The sequence below is a fragment of the Lissotriton helveticus genome, chromosome 5_1 (genome assembly GCF_964261635.1).
Source record: "Lissotriton helveticus chromosome 5_1, aLisHel1.1, whole genome shotgun sequence".
Taxonomy (NCBI): Eukaryota; Metazoa; Chordata; class Amphibia; order Caudata; family Salamandridae; genus Lissotriton; species Lissotriton helveticus.
This window is the reverse complement of record NC_136065.1, coordinates 1,556,604,353-1,556,621,387: the sequence shown is the minus strand read 5'-3', so window position 1 is coordinate 1,556,621,387 and position 17,035 is coordinate 1,556,604,353. Positions and strand designations below refer to the sequence as shown.

Below are 17,035 nucleotides of genomic sequence, written 5' to 3'. Positions count from 1 at the left end.
GCTTAGCCGCGCGGCGGTCCCGTGCTGGTGATGGAACCGCTCCGTCACGGCCCTCGGGTGAGCTGTGCTTGTGACGGAACGGTTCCATCACGGCTCCGCCCGCTCTTCAGAACGTCAGCGTAGGCGCGGAATTCACGCCGCGCAGGCGCGGCGAGCGGGCCGTGACGGAACCGTTCCGTCACCAGCACAGCCCACCCGAGGCTCGTGACGGAACGGTTCCGTCACGAGCATGGGAGGCGTTAAGGGGGCCTCGAAACGGGTCTCTATCGGGCTCTGTTTTGTGCCCTGGCACAGACGGTCCATTTCTTTTCCCGGACTGCAGTGACAGCAGGCACATTGATGTGCGCGTGGTGAGCATTGTAGGAGCAGGGAAATCCTTTAAAGAGAGTAATTTTCTCTCTGGATTTCCATTCTCTTTTTTGAATCTCAGGAGCAGCAACATTGTCGTAGTGTCACCACCAGGGCTTTAAGTGGAAGTGTTTTCAACATTATATACAAGTCATAGTTGCTGCTTATTTATCTTAAGCAACTAGCAACCAATGACAAAGCCAATAGTCCTGACTTGTCAGTATGATGTGACTTGTTGTATCATATATCTGGACGCAATGACAGTAACAGCAAAATACAAGTCGGGCGGCAACCTGTGATAGCACAGATTTTTAGCTTGCATGTTTTGAAGCCACGCTCTTAATTACATTGACCACGTCCCTTTGAGAGACCAGCCCACCCCCAGTTTTTTCATCCCACTTAAAGCCCTGGTCACCCCACTGGACTGTAATGGTAGAAAACATACAGGGCATGGCGGCACAGCTTTAGCAAGACAAACAGAGGACCTCAATTTCAGCAATGGTTCTCCAGAGCTGCATCTTCCATCATTTTGTGCGCAACTATCTCTGCCTCTTGCGCTTGTTACAATCTATTATTTTTACCATCTTTTCACCATTTGAAACCCTTCCAGGACACCTGGGGTGCCTGTAATGGCATCCTTACTCTTCAGCGACAGTAGACAGTTAATCATGAATGTCGTGGTGAGGTCACTCGGGTACATTTAAAATGATATATTTTTTAACTTCCACATCGACCTTTATCTCACTAAAATAAAGCCCTAGACGCCAGTAGCCGTCCTGAAATTGAACTCACCAAGATCTCCTTCCTGCAAGTAGCCCCTAAATGACCATACTACCGCAAAAAACAGTAGCCAGGAATCCACTCTTCCTATTGGCTCAGCAATAGCCGATGGCCTTTATGCTAAATTCGCAGGTGTCACCTACAAATATCCAACTAAAATGACCGATACATTAACCGAATTGTCAAATCAGTCAATTTCAAATAACTCTACTTCACCTACGGACTTCAGGTCGGTGATTCGCATAGCTGATTTATAGCTCGACGCTGAAACGCAATCCTGTCTGGTCTCCCTGGAAACACATTAGTGCCTCTCAAAGCATCCCTTCAGCAGCCATCAGGCTTTCACACGAACATGGAGAAACCACGTCAACATCATCTTAAAAGTACACCACTGACTCCCTCTAGAGGGCAAAATTAATTATTACACCGCGTGTCTAATTTCGAAAGCGATCCACATTCCCAACCCAGGGCACACATTGAGGGTACACACTCTGTTCACAGGGTGGACGGTGTCTACTCTGCCAAGAGGTTTGACCCACAGAAATATGGTAACCTTGTCCCGGTGCAATTTTCAGACACTGGGACACATTCAGCAGCAAATGCACATTGTCTGCTTTCATTCTGAGCAGCATCTCCTCCTTCAAAGACACTTACAAATGTAATTCACGCCCTCTCTATTATCTGAAGGAAGTCCCTCCATTATAGGAAATTCTGTTCTACATGACTATAAGTGCCTTCCCAGTGTGTTCTTGTGGTTTGAGTGTCTGCTAGTTATTGCAGTATTATACTTCTACTTGTATTGTGTACTCTTTTGTAACAAGCACAGGCCACTTTTCCTCTTATAATGTATCGGTGGCTACCTCTTGTATTTTGTTTGCTTTTGCTACATGCACAATTGCCACCATTGCCTCATGTAACGCAACGTTTGTTCTTGTGTTTTGAGTATCTGCCATTTAGTTCAGTATTATACCTCTACTAGTACTTTGAACGCCTTTTGTATCATACACACGTCACTTTTTTCCTCTAGTAAGGTATTGTTTGCTACCTCTTGTATTTTGTTTGCTCTTGATACTTGCACAATTGTCACTACTGCCTCATGTAACGTAACGTTTGCTTTTGTAACATGCTCACTTGTAATTTTTTCCTCATGCATCTCTACTGTTCCTATTGTGAAGCGCTCTGACACCTCCGTGTAAAGTCTGCGCTATATAAAAACACATTAAATAAAAATTAAAATTAAAAATAAATTCCTGAGGGCCATAACAAAGGGCAAAGTTAAGGGACCATCAGGCCTATTTTTTGTTGGGTTATTCTAGCTAGGAGCTTTCAGAAGCCTCACACCTAAATACAATGGATGGGGAACAAAGAACCACTTCTTATCACCTCACAGGTACTTAAGAGGCATACTTTTGACTTTGTTCACTCCCTGTATATAAGGGATATGCATGCACTGAAAGAATGTCAGATGTGTTGGTCATAGTATTTACATAATTAACATTTTTAATACCACAATTTTGTTTTATTTCATTTAAAGCACTATAATGCTACTCATCCCATTGCAGGATATCCGAGCACTTTATATCACACATGCATATTATATATTGACAATAAATCATATGTGTGTAAATCAATGTAAATGATGTGTTACATAAGACAGTGAGGGCTATAAGGTGTAGTAAACTACTAACCCTTCATACCTCACTAATATATATTAGCTGGATTACAATTTATGAACTGCAAGTAACAAAAGGATCTACAGGTTAAAGGCAGTGACCCACTTATCCAATTATAGAAAATAAAAATCTGTAATCTGCGTGTTACCCAAGGTGCTTTGCAGACAACATATTAATTTGCCAGATATTATAATGTGTTCAAATATACTCATGATATACCTTCTAAAAATGTGTGAGGTCTTAAGATCTGAAATAATTTCTTGTGATGCCACTTCTTGCGAGGTCACGGGTTGTGATGCCACTTCCTGTGATGCCATGTGCAATGTCACGCAACATGATGTCATGCACTGTGATGTCACGCATCATAATGTCACTTGCCTACTGCCTAACTTGGTAGTCCCCGACTTCTTTTTTTAGGACTTTTGCCATGATCCCAACACTCATTCCAAGAGTCGCTGGAATTCCCATTTGGACTTAAAGCATGAACGTGCACCTAAATTAGGATTTCAAGTCAAGCAAACATTACCACAGCTGGTGTATTTTAGACTCACAGGAGTTTCTCCAAGAAATCCAACATGGCAGATTTTGATTTCATGCAGTAAATAAAATAACATTACTTGTTTTCACACCTTGTAACAGAGAAACTTGCAAACCTTGATGCTCCTGTTACTAGGTATGGAAGTCAGAATAATGTGGAATATCTGCCGATATTGGTATTTTCTGGGAGCCTACCTCCCTGGATAAAATACAGTCACAATAATTAGGGGTGCACAGAAGATGAGAGGTGTATCCATTCTGACTGGAAGTCCAAAGCTCAATATCGAACAGGCACTATTTCAAGCCTTTTCTGTCTCAGCCCTCTCGATCTAAAATGACAGCGCAACAAACCTGCCCTTCCGACCTTCAAAAAACACAATATTTAGAAAATGATGACTCTTCTAACCATTTAATGCTATCATACACTAGCCGACCGGCCATTCCTAAAGAGGAGTTACAGCTCTCCTCCTTACCATTTTTCGACTGTGCGCTGCTTCATTTTAAGAAGACCGTTTCGGATTCTAAAATCTTTCTTTTTATATCAGGGTGGGTGTTCTCGCTCTCCCCTTTCTTGCTCTCTGTAAAGCTCCCTCCCAGCCCGGTCTGCTCTAGACAAAACAATGTATTAAATAAAATCTCACAGCGACCAAGAACGCAAATCTATGAGTGATAAGTCGAGAGCAGTGGTTTAAAAGGTCAGAAACGTTCCTTTAATGCAGGTCTTGGCACGAAGTGTCTCACAGAATACAAACCCAATGGGCAGGCTTCGGACATGCACTGTAGACTAGCTGCATCACTGGTTGCAGAAGCCACACACCTTATTAACAACCATGATTCCGCCCCCAATAATACAGTACACATGTAATGCGGTATTCACACCAGGCGTGCAGCAACCATTGGGCTGAGAGGGTTTTAGCCCTCCTCTCCCCAGGTCAGCATCTGTGGGGATGCTCTTATGCAAGTCGTTCAAGCTATCTGATTCACACATGGGTTTATGGGATCCACCCAGGGTTGGAGATTGTGTGGCTCTTGAAAATCAAGATACACATTTCATATATATGAGCCTTATTGGCACACAACGGAGTGGAGGTGCAGCAACCCTAGGAAGTCAAGTATCCGTTGGGTCCATTCAGAAGCGGCAGATGCCGTCTCAGGAAAATCAAGACACCACTTTTACCTAGGTGTACAAGGCCCATATAAAATGAAAATGTGGCCACCATAGGAAGTTGGTTGACATCACTCGTACGTGGGCCTTAGGAGCCCACTAGGGAACAGAAGAGGCTACATCCTAGTCGGTGAGAACAGTATTGATAAATATTCTTGTTTTGTTAAAACCTCTAAAGATGGAAAGTCCATGCTGTACAAAAAGTCCCTTTCATGGCTAATAGTGTGCTGCCGTGCCCTCATAGTTTTTCCAGTTACGGTCTGTGTTTGTTTCATTCCCCCCCAGTGAGGCCAACAATCCATCTAGATCACTGATGCACCTCTATGTTGCATAGATTTTGACCACAGAGCAGTGCTCTAAAGTTGAGAAATCACTCTTTGGCTGGACGTTGTGGGATTGGTAGAAGTAACAGCATGATTATTACTGAAGGCACAGGCCTTTTTGCCGGTTTTCTTCAGTTAGGGAGAGGGTCTGCTCCATATCAACATTTTAGTACATGCCCCTTAAGCATTCATTTACATATTAGGATGTGTGGAAGAGTATGTGCACTTGGGAGGAACTGTGATGGAAGGTTAGAGTCTCCCTGGCTACCGCCCTCCTGCCAGACTGTGGACTGAGTAAGAAACAAGAATCCAGCTGGAAGCCTTTCAAGGAGAAGAACCAGGTCTGTTACTGAAGGGGTTTGGTGGACTACATTATACAGAAGAGCCTGGCTGGAAATATCTGAACAGCCTAGCTGCGTGAGGACCTGGCTGTGCCACTGCAGGACACGTCACCAAGATGCTGTACAGGGAAAACACCTACATTGGTCTGCGTAGCACAGGGGAAAACCAGAGCCCGTCTCTATTGGTCTCCTGGAGTTTTGACAACACCCACTGTTCCATCCCCCGGCCGGGAAAGATCTGAAAGATACCCAAGTGAACCCACACGGAGTCTATAACTGAGTACTGCATCTAAATCAGTTGAATATATATATATTGATTTCAACTTCAAGTCACTGAGGTCTGTGCACATCTGAGACCATGCCCCAAGTACTGTGGGCATCCTCCACCACTGTGAACCCATGACAGGTGGCTTCAATGAGCCAGAGCTGCTAATGTGGCATTTTCAACAAAATCCACGCTAATGCACTCATATATTTTTGCTCAAGGTGGGTGCTAAGGAGCCCAGTGATTGCTCTGAGAGAAGACTTGCTTGAGCATGTTATGCTTGTATATGGATAGGCTTTGACAATCTGTCTCCTTGCATGGTCAAAAGAACAAGCAAATAACTGGGGAGAAAGATCTTGTGTCCAGGATGCCATAGTATAAGGATGTTGCGATGAGATTTGCAGAACAGTTTTTGAAAGTGTTTTTGTTGGAAATGCACTGTGAATCGGACGGATTCCAGTTGATCAAAATGTAAGCTTGAATGCAAAGCAATGCCAGTCATGCTAGAGAAACGAAAGTGAGAATGGTGAGGTTCTGGCAAATTCATACAGCTGTAGTGAGCAGGGTGCTGGGGTGCTTTTTGAACACTTGTGGTGATGAAGATGCAGCTACAGCTGTATTCCTGCACGAATATGCGAGTTCCACATCACTACATTTACACATCGGATATATGAACTAATCAGCTTCAATATTGCTTGTTGGTGTCTAACAAGATGAAGCAGGAGCATGTCAAACAAATGTATACAAGAATCATTGAATAACTTTCCTTACTAAACCCAGCCAAAGTGGTACCAAAACCCAACTGTGCTGGATCCACACTGGTTGTTCAGAGAAGATAACATGAGTGATTTGAAAGCAAAAGAACAAGGATGCCCTCTGTGTGAACCTTTACATATGTGAGGGACCTCAAACTCGAGCTATCAAACACTATGAATATTACCACCTCCCACAGCCCACAACCATACGTTGTAAGTCCAGATGTCCTAGATTTGAAGCTTTTGGTACTTGATGACATTTGGCAATGTTCAGCCTGCACCACCTTCTAAATGCACTGTACCTGTTGAAGGCATGCTGCATGGCACAGGGGTCGTGCAAATTTTGATCGTGCATCAAGGCCTCTGAATAGTCAAAGAAGTGGTAGACATTTACAGCTAAGATGTAGACAAGGACAGGCGAAAAAAAGAAAGAGAGACAGGGGCTTAGCCAGATAAGGAGGTGAAAAATAGAAAGAGAGAAGAATATAAAGGGCGCTACTCGAAGAAAGATGGAAAGAGAATGTCCACAGAGAAAAGCATAAGTGATTGAAAAGACTAGAAGAGAGAAAGAGCACAGACGGGGGATGGGAAAAAACAAAGAGGACAAGCAATGTAGAAGATAACCAGGTACAAGAAGGGATGACAATGAAAAAGAAGGCCAAGAGAGTACCATGGGTCAAACCAACATGAATGGTAGGTACTGCTTGAAATTGAAAATGCCAGGCAACAGGTATTTATTATCTTGCAATACTTTTTATATTTAGAAGAGCTAGTACTCAAATTCATAATTTGGTTCGGCATTACGATTGCTGTGTTTATCTGTTCTTCTCACTTCCCTGCTTGTTGCACGACAACAGAAACTAGTACGCCTGCCAAGACCCTCTTTCCCTTAAACTACAAATGCTCCCAGTCGTCCAGAATCTTTTTCAATTCTATTTCTGATTTGATTGAACTCCATCACTCTTGCTAGTAGCCAGTTTCATGCATTTATCATCCTTTCTTCGGTTAAGCTAGCACTGATCATTTTCTAAGTCTTATTCCAGGACTCCTACACCTCATAAAATAAAATGTGAATAACCGATATTTATTGTTACCCACCTCAACAGTATTCCTTTTATGTACCTAAGAAAGATAAAAAGCTGGTCGGGCCTGCAGGGATGCACGAGTCCATCCAATCTCACACAATAATTCCCCTTAAGTACACTTAAGCCATCTGTCAAATGTCCACTGACATAAATTGAAGCAGAGTACAAGCAATGCTGCCAAACAGTTTTATATAGTGTATTACTATTTAATATTCAACCGATACCAAGGTTTATGGGTATATTGCAAGTTTTAGCATTGATTCTGTGTTGTTGTGGCAAATTGGATAATCACATTTCATCCTCAGTTTCTGTGTTTCTAGAGGGCTGGTACAGTCAAAATCTTTCCAAATGTGAGTGCCATTTAAGGCCTTGGGAGAGTCTAAGCATATTGAAGAAAAAGAACACTAGGTTGTCAGCTAAAACTCTGGGGTACTATTTAGAATGATGGGAATACAGATTCAACATTCTGTGTGTTACAAACCATGGACAAGAGGCATTCTTCCCCTTGACTGTAAGAATATTGATTCATGTACCAAGGGCCTGGTTTTGGGTTTGGTAGCAGGGTGATCTAGCGCAAACGTGATGGTGTATCCTTCCCACCAAACCTTTAGTCTGCCCGTCTTATTTAGAGACAGGGAGGACCTTGAGTATTCCAACAACTGAGCCCATGTTTGCTCCATTGATGGAATACTTCCCCCAATGACTGACTCCGTGGAGGAGGACCTGAAATTCTGCCTCTTACCAGAACTATTGGCTTAATGTGTCAACAATAGGAATTCCCGCTAAAATTCCTTGAGAGATAACCCTGAGTCTACTGTAAACATAGTTAAGTCTTGTTATGCCGAAACTAACAATACTTGACAGTGCACATAAAAATGTTTGATTGGCTGTATATATTTGAGAAAAATTACACCTCACATCATGGTATTGTGCCAGAAGAGTGAAGTGAGCCCCCACAAGTAATTTTGATTCAGCTCTTAAGATGGCTCCATCGCTACTTTTCTAGTAGTTATTCCCCCCCCCCCACCTCCCGATTTTGGATCGAATTGCAGCCCTGCTTCTCACCAATCGTTCCTGTGATAACTACTGTGGGTTAAAGGCTACTCCACCACATTCCACAGTAGTTTGGCCAGTATTCCCAGAGTCCCATAAGTAGATTGCCCAGCCCAGTGGTGTATGCAAGGGCTCTGGCCTCCCCTCCACACCACACCACCAAAACAGGACTCTGTTTTCCTCATTAGCCACTCTGCTCTCACCTCTTAATATTCCCAAACATCTGTGCGTGGCCCAAGAACCTGCCAAAGTCAATGTGGAACATGTGGCCGCTGGTCTTCAGCATGATGTTGTCGTTGTGCCGGTCACAGATTCCCAGGACATAAGTCGCCACGCAGCATCCCGCGCACGAGTAGATGAAGTTCTCCACCGCCTGCGGGAGACAGGGAGAGGAAGGTGAGAAAAGGTGCGTGAAGCAGGGGGCACCGAGAGGAGGGGCCGAGGGACGGGAACAAGACAATGAGAGTGGGGAGTGCAGATGGTGAAATGAACTACAGTAAAAACAGTAGAGGAATGCAGCAGAGGGACACAGGAATCACTATGAAGACCAGCAAGATGAGAGCTTGTGAGATCAATGAATGAGGAAAAGAGAAAGTTAGATACACAGAAAGGAGATTGGGAGGGATAGTCCCAAGAGAATGGAGATAAACAAGGAATGAGAATGATGTAGGTGGAGAGTAGAAGAGAAATGACAGAGGAAGAAGAGTGTAAGGCAATAGAATAAGTGAGAGAGAAGAACAGAGTGTACAGGGAAGGGAGATTGAAGGAGCAGTTGCACTTGCTAATCCTATGCTTAAAGACTTAACTGTAAAGTTGGTGAAAGGCTTGATCACCCTCTAGCTCGGTGTGGACAGCACTGTGCTAGCTCTATAATTAAAAACTCTGCTAGGGTGAAACAGACATTTGAGGTGAGCAGATTCAGAGTGTCAGTGGTGTTGTAGGGTGCCCCATATAAAGGAGCTGCCCTCAGCCAACAGCAAAATCATTCCTTACAACTGTAATCCGTGACATTTCTTGTAACAAAGTGCATATCTGTAGGCTTTAATACAGAGAACTAACGATCCAACCTTGAAAGTCTTTTGACTTGAACATATTCTTATCAGTATCAATATGTCGGGCCCACTGTGCATTTATCATAACTTTTCATAATAAACAATTTGGCCTATAACCTTTACCATTGGCTTGTTACCATAATCACCTCAGACTTATAGCTGGCCATTAACCTTCCCACAAGGCAACTATCAGATAGACCATAATAAAATTACAAATATGTACAAAGACAGTAGTCTTATGTTTAACTTTAGAAATTGAGCTGTTCCATCTGGACCAGACTCTAGCCTGTGATGGGCCATATGGAGCACACGCTCAGCCCTCGGTACCAGTGCTCTAAAGCCAGGCCTTGGAATCCACCATAACTAGCATGTACTCCATCATCAGGAGTCTATACCTGGCTAATGGAACTAGCCTGTGTACTACAACAAGGATACTATACTGTGCTGTCAGAAGCCTGTACTCTACCATCAGAACCAGTGCTTTACCACCAGTTCCTGTGCTTTACCATCAGTGTCTGTGCTTTATCGTGAGGCCACGTTATGCTGTTGCATGCCCACAGTCTGCGATCACATAGCAGTGCACTTGTTGTCATTTACATCTAACCATCATAAGCTTGCTCTCTACTTTCCTGAGCCTATGTTCTACCATCATAACTCTGTGCTTAACTAGGACAAGCCCATACCCTAGGATCACACACTTGGGCTTTCATTACCTTTTCATATTCATCCTCCGACGGGTTGTGCTTCTGCAGCCAATCAGCCAGGGGCCGATCCTTGAAAGATCCGGTCACTCCATGCTCCACCTGGATCTTCCGCAGTGTCTCCGCGGTCGGAATCATCTCAACCATTCCTGCAAAGAGCATCATGGTCATGTGCAGAAACATAAAGAGATGCAGGGGAATGAATGAAGTGGATTTTACATTGCGATATGCGTGGAAAGCGTCATACATGTACTATGTTCCAATATTTACATAGGATAGTCTGTCAGAATTATAGCAATGATTTGTTGGCAAATGTAGACATTAGAAATCTAAGCAGCTCTTTACATCTCCCTTTCACACTAAGTAGAGGACTTCTGAACACTGGTCATGTGGTACCCAAAGTCATTAAATTCTCAAGCAGCTGTGTCTTGTTGGCAGTGTTTCTGTATGCCCCCGCGCACATGGAAGCATTTAATCCAATCAGCAATTTGTGTGGCTTTCACTTACATGGCTAGCTTTAAATATTGCAGAAGCTATTATTGTGTTTGTGCCCCCGTTACCATCACATGGCCTTATTCATCAATCATTCAACAAGAGTAACACTAATGAGAAGAGACGCGAGATTCAGCAAGGACACTGAAAGGGGACGTCTGTCTCCAGTCATATATTTTATGTAAACAGAGCTTTCTATGCATTTCAACCTCTGGGTGTATACAAGCAGTTTATGGAAGAGGGAGTGACAGAACGTGCCACGTCAGAGCTCGCACTGCGTGAAGTTTGACAATCATGGGCAAATGGTGGCGAATGAATCCCTGAGCAGCCCACACCTTCCGATGATGTTCTTACAGGTCCATCATCTCAAAACAGTTATGTGCCTTTTACCGTGGCACAACACCTAAGGAAAATCAAATGAAGATGCTGAAGACCTTTGGGCCCTATGGGCATTGTGCGCCTGCTCCAAGATCCTGGGCATCAGGTCAAGTCTCACGGGTACTAGTTTCAGGTGAATCACCTCAAACTACTGGCCAAACGGGTACAGTAAGTTATTAGATTTAGGTCACAGGAGCAAAACAGCATTGGGTAAGGAGGCACGAGACACTAGGGTAGGAACGGAGGAGAATCCAGAGTTTTCCAGGATAGCGCGGCAGAGACAGTGAAAGAGGCAAGGTTCATGCCAGAGAAGAAGGAACAAGCGGCAGCTGCAAGGGCCTGTGATGGAGCCACAAGAGGGGAAGAAGCGGGAGAGAAGCCCGGAAACACTGGCAAACAGTACAAGGAGAGCAGTATGTAGACCCAGGATGGTCCACCGTCATGAAAGGCAGAGGGGAGTCTTTTACCGTAAGGGGCTGCTCGGTGAACTTGAGCAAGAGAGTGCAAAGAGAAAAGGTTGACCACAAAATATAAACTAGACAACTTTACATTACTGCATTCTATATGTAGCACTAGGAGGCCTCCTTGTGAAAATATAGGTTTGCTTGCAATAACCCTGTAAAATGACCATCTGCCAATGGTGGAATGAAAACGTCGGGTTTGTACATGGCTCACTGAGCTTAAAGAATATTTGAATGCAATTTAAAGGGTTCTAAAAAGAAAGAGGGAATATAGGACTATAATGGCAAGACTGGCATGAAAATCGTTTCAAAATGGTACTATTTCTAAATGCTGGTGAAACGTTCCCCTACAAGCCCACCCCCACCAACCCCCATCCACACCCCAACCCGACATCCTCTGAGGCTCACCTCTCCCACGCCCAGTCGAAAAGCAGCGGAAGATCACCATCCTCATGTCCAGGCCCTCCTGGATCCAGATCTTGTTCATGATGCGGATCATCTGAAGCGTCAGCATGTCCTGGCGGAGGTCGTCGCCGCACTGCAAGACACCGGACAGGTATGAGGCAACCCGATGATTTTGCGAATCACAAGGTCTACAAACAGGAAAGGGCTCTGCACGTCTCTAAGATTTGTTACAACCATCGCTACTGAGCACACACAATTTATAACAAATTCTGCACACTTGCTCTTTGTCTAGGAATTTGTGACCACTGCCTGGTTACATGTTTTCACAATGGAGCCCACCTGAGGGGAGTGAGTAACCTCTAACATCGAGTTGACTAGATTTCAAAAATTAAATGAATAGAGACGACAACATATCAGAAAAGGTCCCAGTTCAGGATCTGAGCAATACAACACAATTGCGAATGCCAATAAAATTGACGCAGCCATCAATCTTTCTGATGCGTATTCCCTAACTGCATTATGAAAGTGTAAAAAATAATTCAAATGTAAAAATCACTCAACTTTTGTTACATGACTTGATCGTTTACTAATATTAATTTTAGCATAGGCCATGTTATGCACCATCCTATTTTTATATGTTTTCCATCTTTGTATTTTTTCTACAAAAAATGAAGCAGCATTGAATATTTTTGTTCAGCATTTCTTCTCCCCTGGATGCATTCCAGCTAATATAACTTCCACAACTAATTATGAGCAAAATCAATGGTACCACTGAAATTATTTAATAACACCCCCTCCCCCCTACTCTGCCTCATTCTCAATGCTAGCATTTTGGAGGGGGGCCCGACTTGAAAATATTTTGTAAGGCGAAAGGGAAGCTCAGCACAAGAAAGTTACAAGACCCGAGCTATAAATTGTCCAGAGGCGGTGGAATGAGAAAGAGCTGCTGCAGCAAAGCCCACATACCTTAAATATGACACGGATGTTCTCCCCCAGGGGGTCCACATTCTGGAAGGACAGCTTCAGAGGAACCGCGTTGGAGTTAAAGTAAGAACAGTCCTGGAAAGTTAGAAGAGGACATTAATTGGGGTTCCAGGGACAGCGTTTACGTGGAGCAGGAATGCGGGGAGATCGGCAGGCAGCAGAGGTATGCATGGTGGGGAGTGATCGACAGAAGGGAGCAAGGGAAGAAAAGGGCACCAGAAAGAGTATCTTAGCGGAAAAAAGCCAGGGAGAAAAGTCAGAAAAGACTGAAGGAGAAAAGGAAAGAGGTAAGAGAGAAGTGAAGGGGGAAAGGAAAAAATGGGCCAAAATAAAAAAGGGTGGACAAATATAGACGTTAAAAAACAGCAAGCATTGATAGTGACAAAACAAGGCAGTAGAAAAAGCAAAAAAAATAAACAACCAGTTGTGAACAGAAAAAGCAAGCGAGGTAGTTGTAAACACAAAGCATTATTAACGGTTTTGGAGAAGGAATTTCAGGATCTTTGAGGTTACAAGTAATAGCTTAGATATTTAGATAGTAATAATAAAATGTACCGCATTAAAAAAAAATGTAATTTCAAATAACGTTTCCACCATCCCAGACATCTATTCAAGTTGGTGGTAGGGCTTAGCTTCATTCCACCAATCAATTTCCCAGTCACTAGATAGCCTGAAGCTTCTCCTCTACAGAAAATAATATTAGTGGCTGGTCCCATATGAAAGCTTCCTCGCTAGTGCCCCACTCTACGCACCCGAGGGATGATGCCTTTGACTAACAAGCTGGGGCTGAGGGGCAGACGGCAGGAACCATTGACATCAAAGAACTGCTTGACATCATCCAGGCCTTCACGGAGGATGGTCTACAAAAGAAAGGCAGAAGTGTGTTAATCAGAGTCACAGGACGCAATTCCACCGCAACCAGATCCACGTCCAGCACCTCTCCACCGTCTCCATTCTCCGTTCTCCATCTCCTGCACCACTTAAAAATACCATGGGAGACATCTCTCAACCTTCTCTTCTTCCAGTGGTTGCTTTCCTTGCCTCTGCTTTCTATCCAGAGGAGCAGTTGTCCCCTCGGATGCCCAATACTCAACTCTCCAACTGAGCTACAAAGATCGATGGTCAGCTCGGTCTGGATCCTCTAGGACAGTGCTCTCCTGGCCTCTTTGAGGCCCTGCATCCCCACCAGAGACAACATGAAGAGGACAATGAAGGTGTACAACCAACCTGGCGAGAGGACGGATTGGCCTCCCGGACCTTCTGGGCCAATTTGGACAAGCAGTTGACAAGCCAACACTGTCGGTCAAACTCTTCTCGAAGACCCTTCCCACAGCAGCAGAGCAAGGCAGCCAGGAGGTACTGGTATCGGATGCTAAACTGGGAGTCTTTCAAACCATCCTTCAGCAGCCTAGAGGAAGAGGGAATACAAGAGGTTCAACCCATCAGAGTAGATATTCCATCCAAGGGCATTTGCGTGGGTATCAGGGACACATCCACTAAAAAACATTGTGGTAAAAGTACCAGAACTCACACCTCATCTAAGAAACAATCGAGGGCAAAGAACAAAATTATGTGGCCTGGGGACAAAGTACACATCATAAAATATTGAATGTATTCAAGGACTAAAAACGTAATCTGGAAACCAATGACACCTCATCCAGCACATACAGAGGCCAAAAAACAAGAGATCTAACCCTTAACACCTATGACATTTTATAAACGATGGCAATGAAGATGAACAACAGTGCTGACCCAGACTACAAAGATGTCTCATTCAAGTCACACAGAGGTAAAGAGAGTAATAATGTAACCTGGCATCTGATGGAACATATAATCTGGCATAGCACACAAGACTAGTTCATGATGGTATCCTAGACAAAGAAACAAGGACCTAACACAGTCATTCAGGACAACATGTCCAGGCTAAGGACCGGTGACAGCGAATGAGAAAATGAACTAGGGTGCCCATGTGGCAAAGAAGCAGATAATACAAAAAGGGCGTTATTTTAATCTCTAAATTGATGGACAATTCCATTAGTAATAGTTGTTGGCGTTCATGTGTTTTAGATGGCAAGTCTCTCAAAGATTGTGACTCAAATGCAAACCAACATTTGTTTGTCTTAGGAGTGGGGTGCATAGCAATTCAAGAGTCCAGATGTTGGAGCTTTTCACTCTACAAACTCTCTTAGGTTACCTTCACTACAGTCAGTATGATAGTGATGACATTGCAAAAGAAAAAAACACCAAGAATACATACGTTTTGCAGAAAAATTTCAGTGTAAGAACATTCTACCATAAGGGAAGTTTTGGGAAATTTACACAACTTTGCATCCTTTATAAAGATCAATCAACACGTGTAAACAGTGCAGGTGAGATGTTCATAGTCCTTTGTGCTGTTGGAGTGCTTACCAGAAGAAGTAGTGGCTAATGCGCAGGTCACAAATTGCGCGTTTCATCAGGAAGCGGACTAGAGGGCTATCCAGGTAACATTCATACTTCAAGGCCTGAGGGATGACAGCGCACATCAGACTTAGATTTGGTGCAATAGAGCAAAGTAGTGAGGGCAGGAAAAGGAAGTCACAGGAAAAGATTGAGAACTGCAACGTGGTAGGGATGGGAATATAATTAAATAAAGAGAAGAAAACACTGCAAAAACAAATCAGGTAAACGAGCAACCAATTGAGGGGGAGTAAGGAAGCAAGAGGAAGGAAGATGATAGGACTATTGAAGAAAAAAACAGGAATATGGACCAATGAAACACTGACAAATTAATGCAAAAGGGATGGAAAGAAAAAGTGGATGACTAGAAAGGACCCGGGGGAAGTAATGCATAAAGTTCAGAACTGGAGAGACAGGTCACAGGAGAATAAAAGCACGCGCAGGTGAGCTGTGAGGATGGGAACAATACAGTCTGAGAAAGAAAAGAGAAACGCATATGGACAGAATTTGAGAGTGCAACAGAGAGGAACAGAGAACTGTGATGCAGTGCAACCCATTTACCTGCACAAGCTGTGGTAAATAATCCAGGAGTTCTGCATCGGATATGGAGTCTATCCACTCCACAGCTGTGCGCCTCACCTCCTGATCTGGAAATCTGCACGAGTGACAGGAGATCATTGCTGGTCCAACTGGTAATGTACTTTCAGCATGCCCATCATACTAACTCTCATACATGCACTGTACTTTCAGCATCCCCATCACACTCACACTCCTACACTCACTGTACTTTCAGCATGCCCATCACTCTCATACGTGCACTGTACTTTCAGCATGCCCATCATACTCACTCTCACACACGCACTGTATTTTCAGCATCCCTATCATTCTCACTCTCATACATGCACTGTACTTTCAGCATCCCAATCACAATCACTCTCATACAAGCACTGTACTTTCAGCATGCCCATCACACTCCTGCATGAACTGTACTTTTAGCATGCCCATCACTCTCATACGTGCACTGTACTTTCAGCATCCCTATCACACTCACTCTCACACACGCACTGTACTTTCAGCATCCATATCACACTCATACACGCACTGTACTTTCTGCATGCCCATCACACTCATACACGCTCTGTACTTTCAGCTTGCCCATCACTCATACACGAACTGTACTTTCAGCATCCCTATCACACTCCTACACTCACTGTACTTTCAGCATGCCTATCACTCACTCTCATACACGCACTGTACTTTCAGCATCCCTATCACATTCATTCTCATACACGCTCTGTACTTTCAGCTCACCCATCACTCCTGCACGCACTGTACTTTCAGTATGCCCATCGCGCACTCACTCCTACACTCACTGTACTTTCAGCATGCACATCACACTCACTCTCACACATGCACTGTACTTTCAGCATCCATATCACACTCATGCACGTACGGTACTTTAAGCATGCCCATCACACTCACACTCCTACACACACGGTACCTTCAGCATGCCCACACTCATACACACACTGTACTTCCAGCATGCCCATCACACTCACAGTACTTTCAGAATCCCTATCACACTCTTACACTCACTGTACTTTCAGCATGCTCATACACGCACTGTACTTTCAGCATCCCTATCACACCCACTCTCACACATGCACTGTACTTTCAGCATCCCTCTCACACTCACTCACACATGCACTGTACTTTCAGCATCCCTATCACACTCACTCATGCACTGTACTTTCAGCATCCCTATAACACTCACTCTCATACACGCACTGTACTTTCA

At 43.9% G+C, this 17,035-nt stretch overlaps 1 protein-coding gene across 2 annotated transcripts in view; it reads right to left on the bottom strand.

Moving 5' to 3' along the window:
• The window catches only part of PIK3C2B (phosphatidylinositol-4-phosphate 3-kinase catalytic subunit type 2 beta), a 463,326-nt gene that overhangs the window by 120,361 nt on the left and 325,930 nt on the right, over window positions 1–17,035 (bottom strand). For both annotated transcript variants that reach the window (XM_078644643.1, XM_078644644.1), the window contains 8 exons: window positions 15,799–15,892; window positions 15,208–15,302; window positions 14,026–14,206; window positions 13,551–13,658; window positions 12,781–12,873; window positions 11,818–11,947; window positions 10,091–10,227; window positions 8,529–8,698 (listed from right to left, as the gene is read on the bottom strand). In XM_078644643.1, coding sequence (XP_078500769.1) covers window positions 8,529–8,698; window positions 10,091–10,227; window positions 11,818–11,947; window positions 12,781–12,873; window positions 13,551–13,658; window positions 14,026–14,206; window positions 15,208–15,302; window positions 15,799–15,892 — 1,008 coding nt within the window. The remainder of the gene's footprint in view (window positions 1–8,528; window positions 8,699–10,090; window positions 10,228–11,817; window positions 11,948–12,780; window positions 12,874–13,550; window positions 13,659–14,025; window positions 14,207–15,207; window positions 15,303–15,798; window positions 15,893–17,035) is intronic.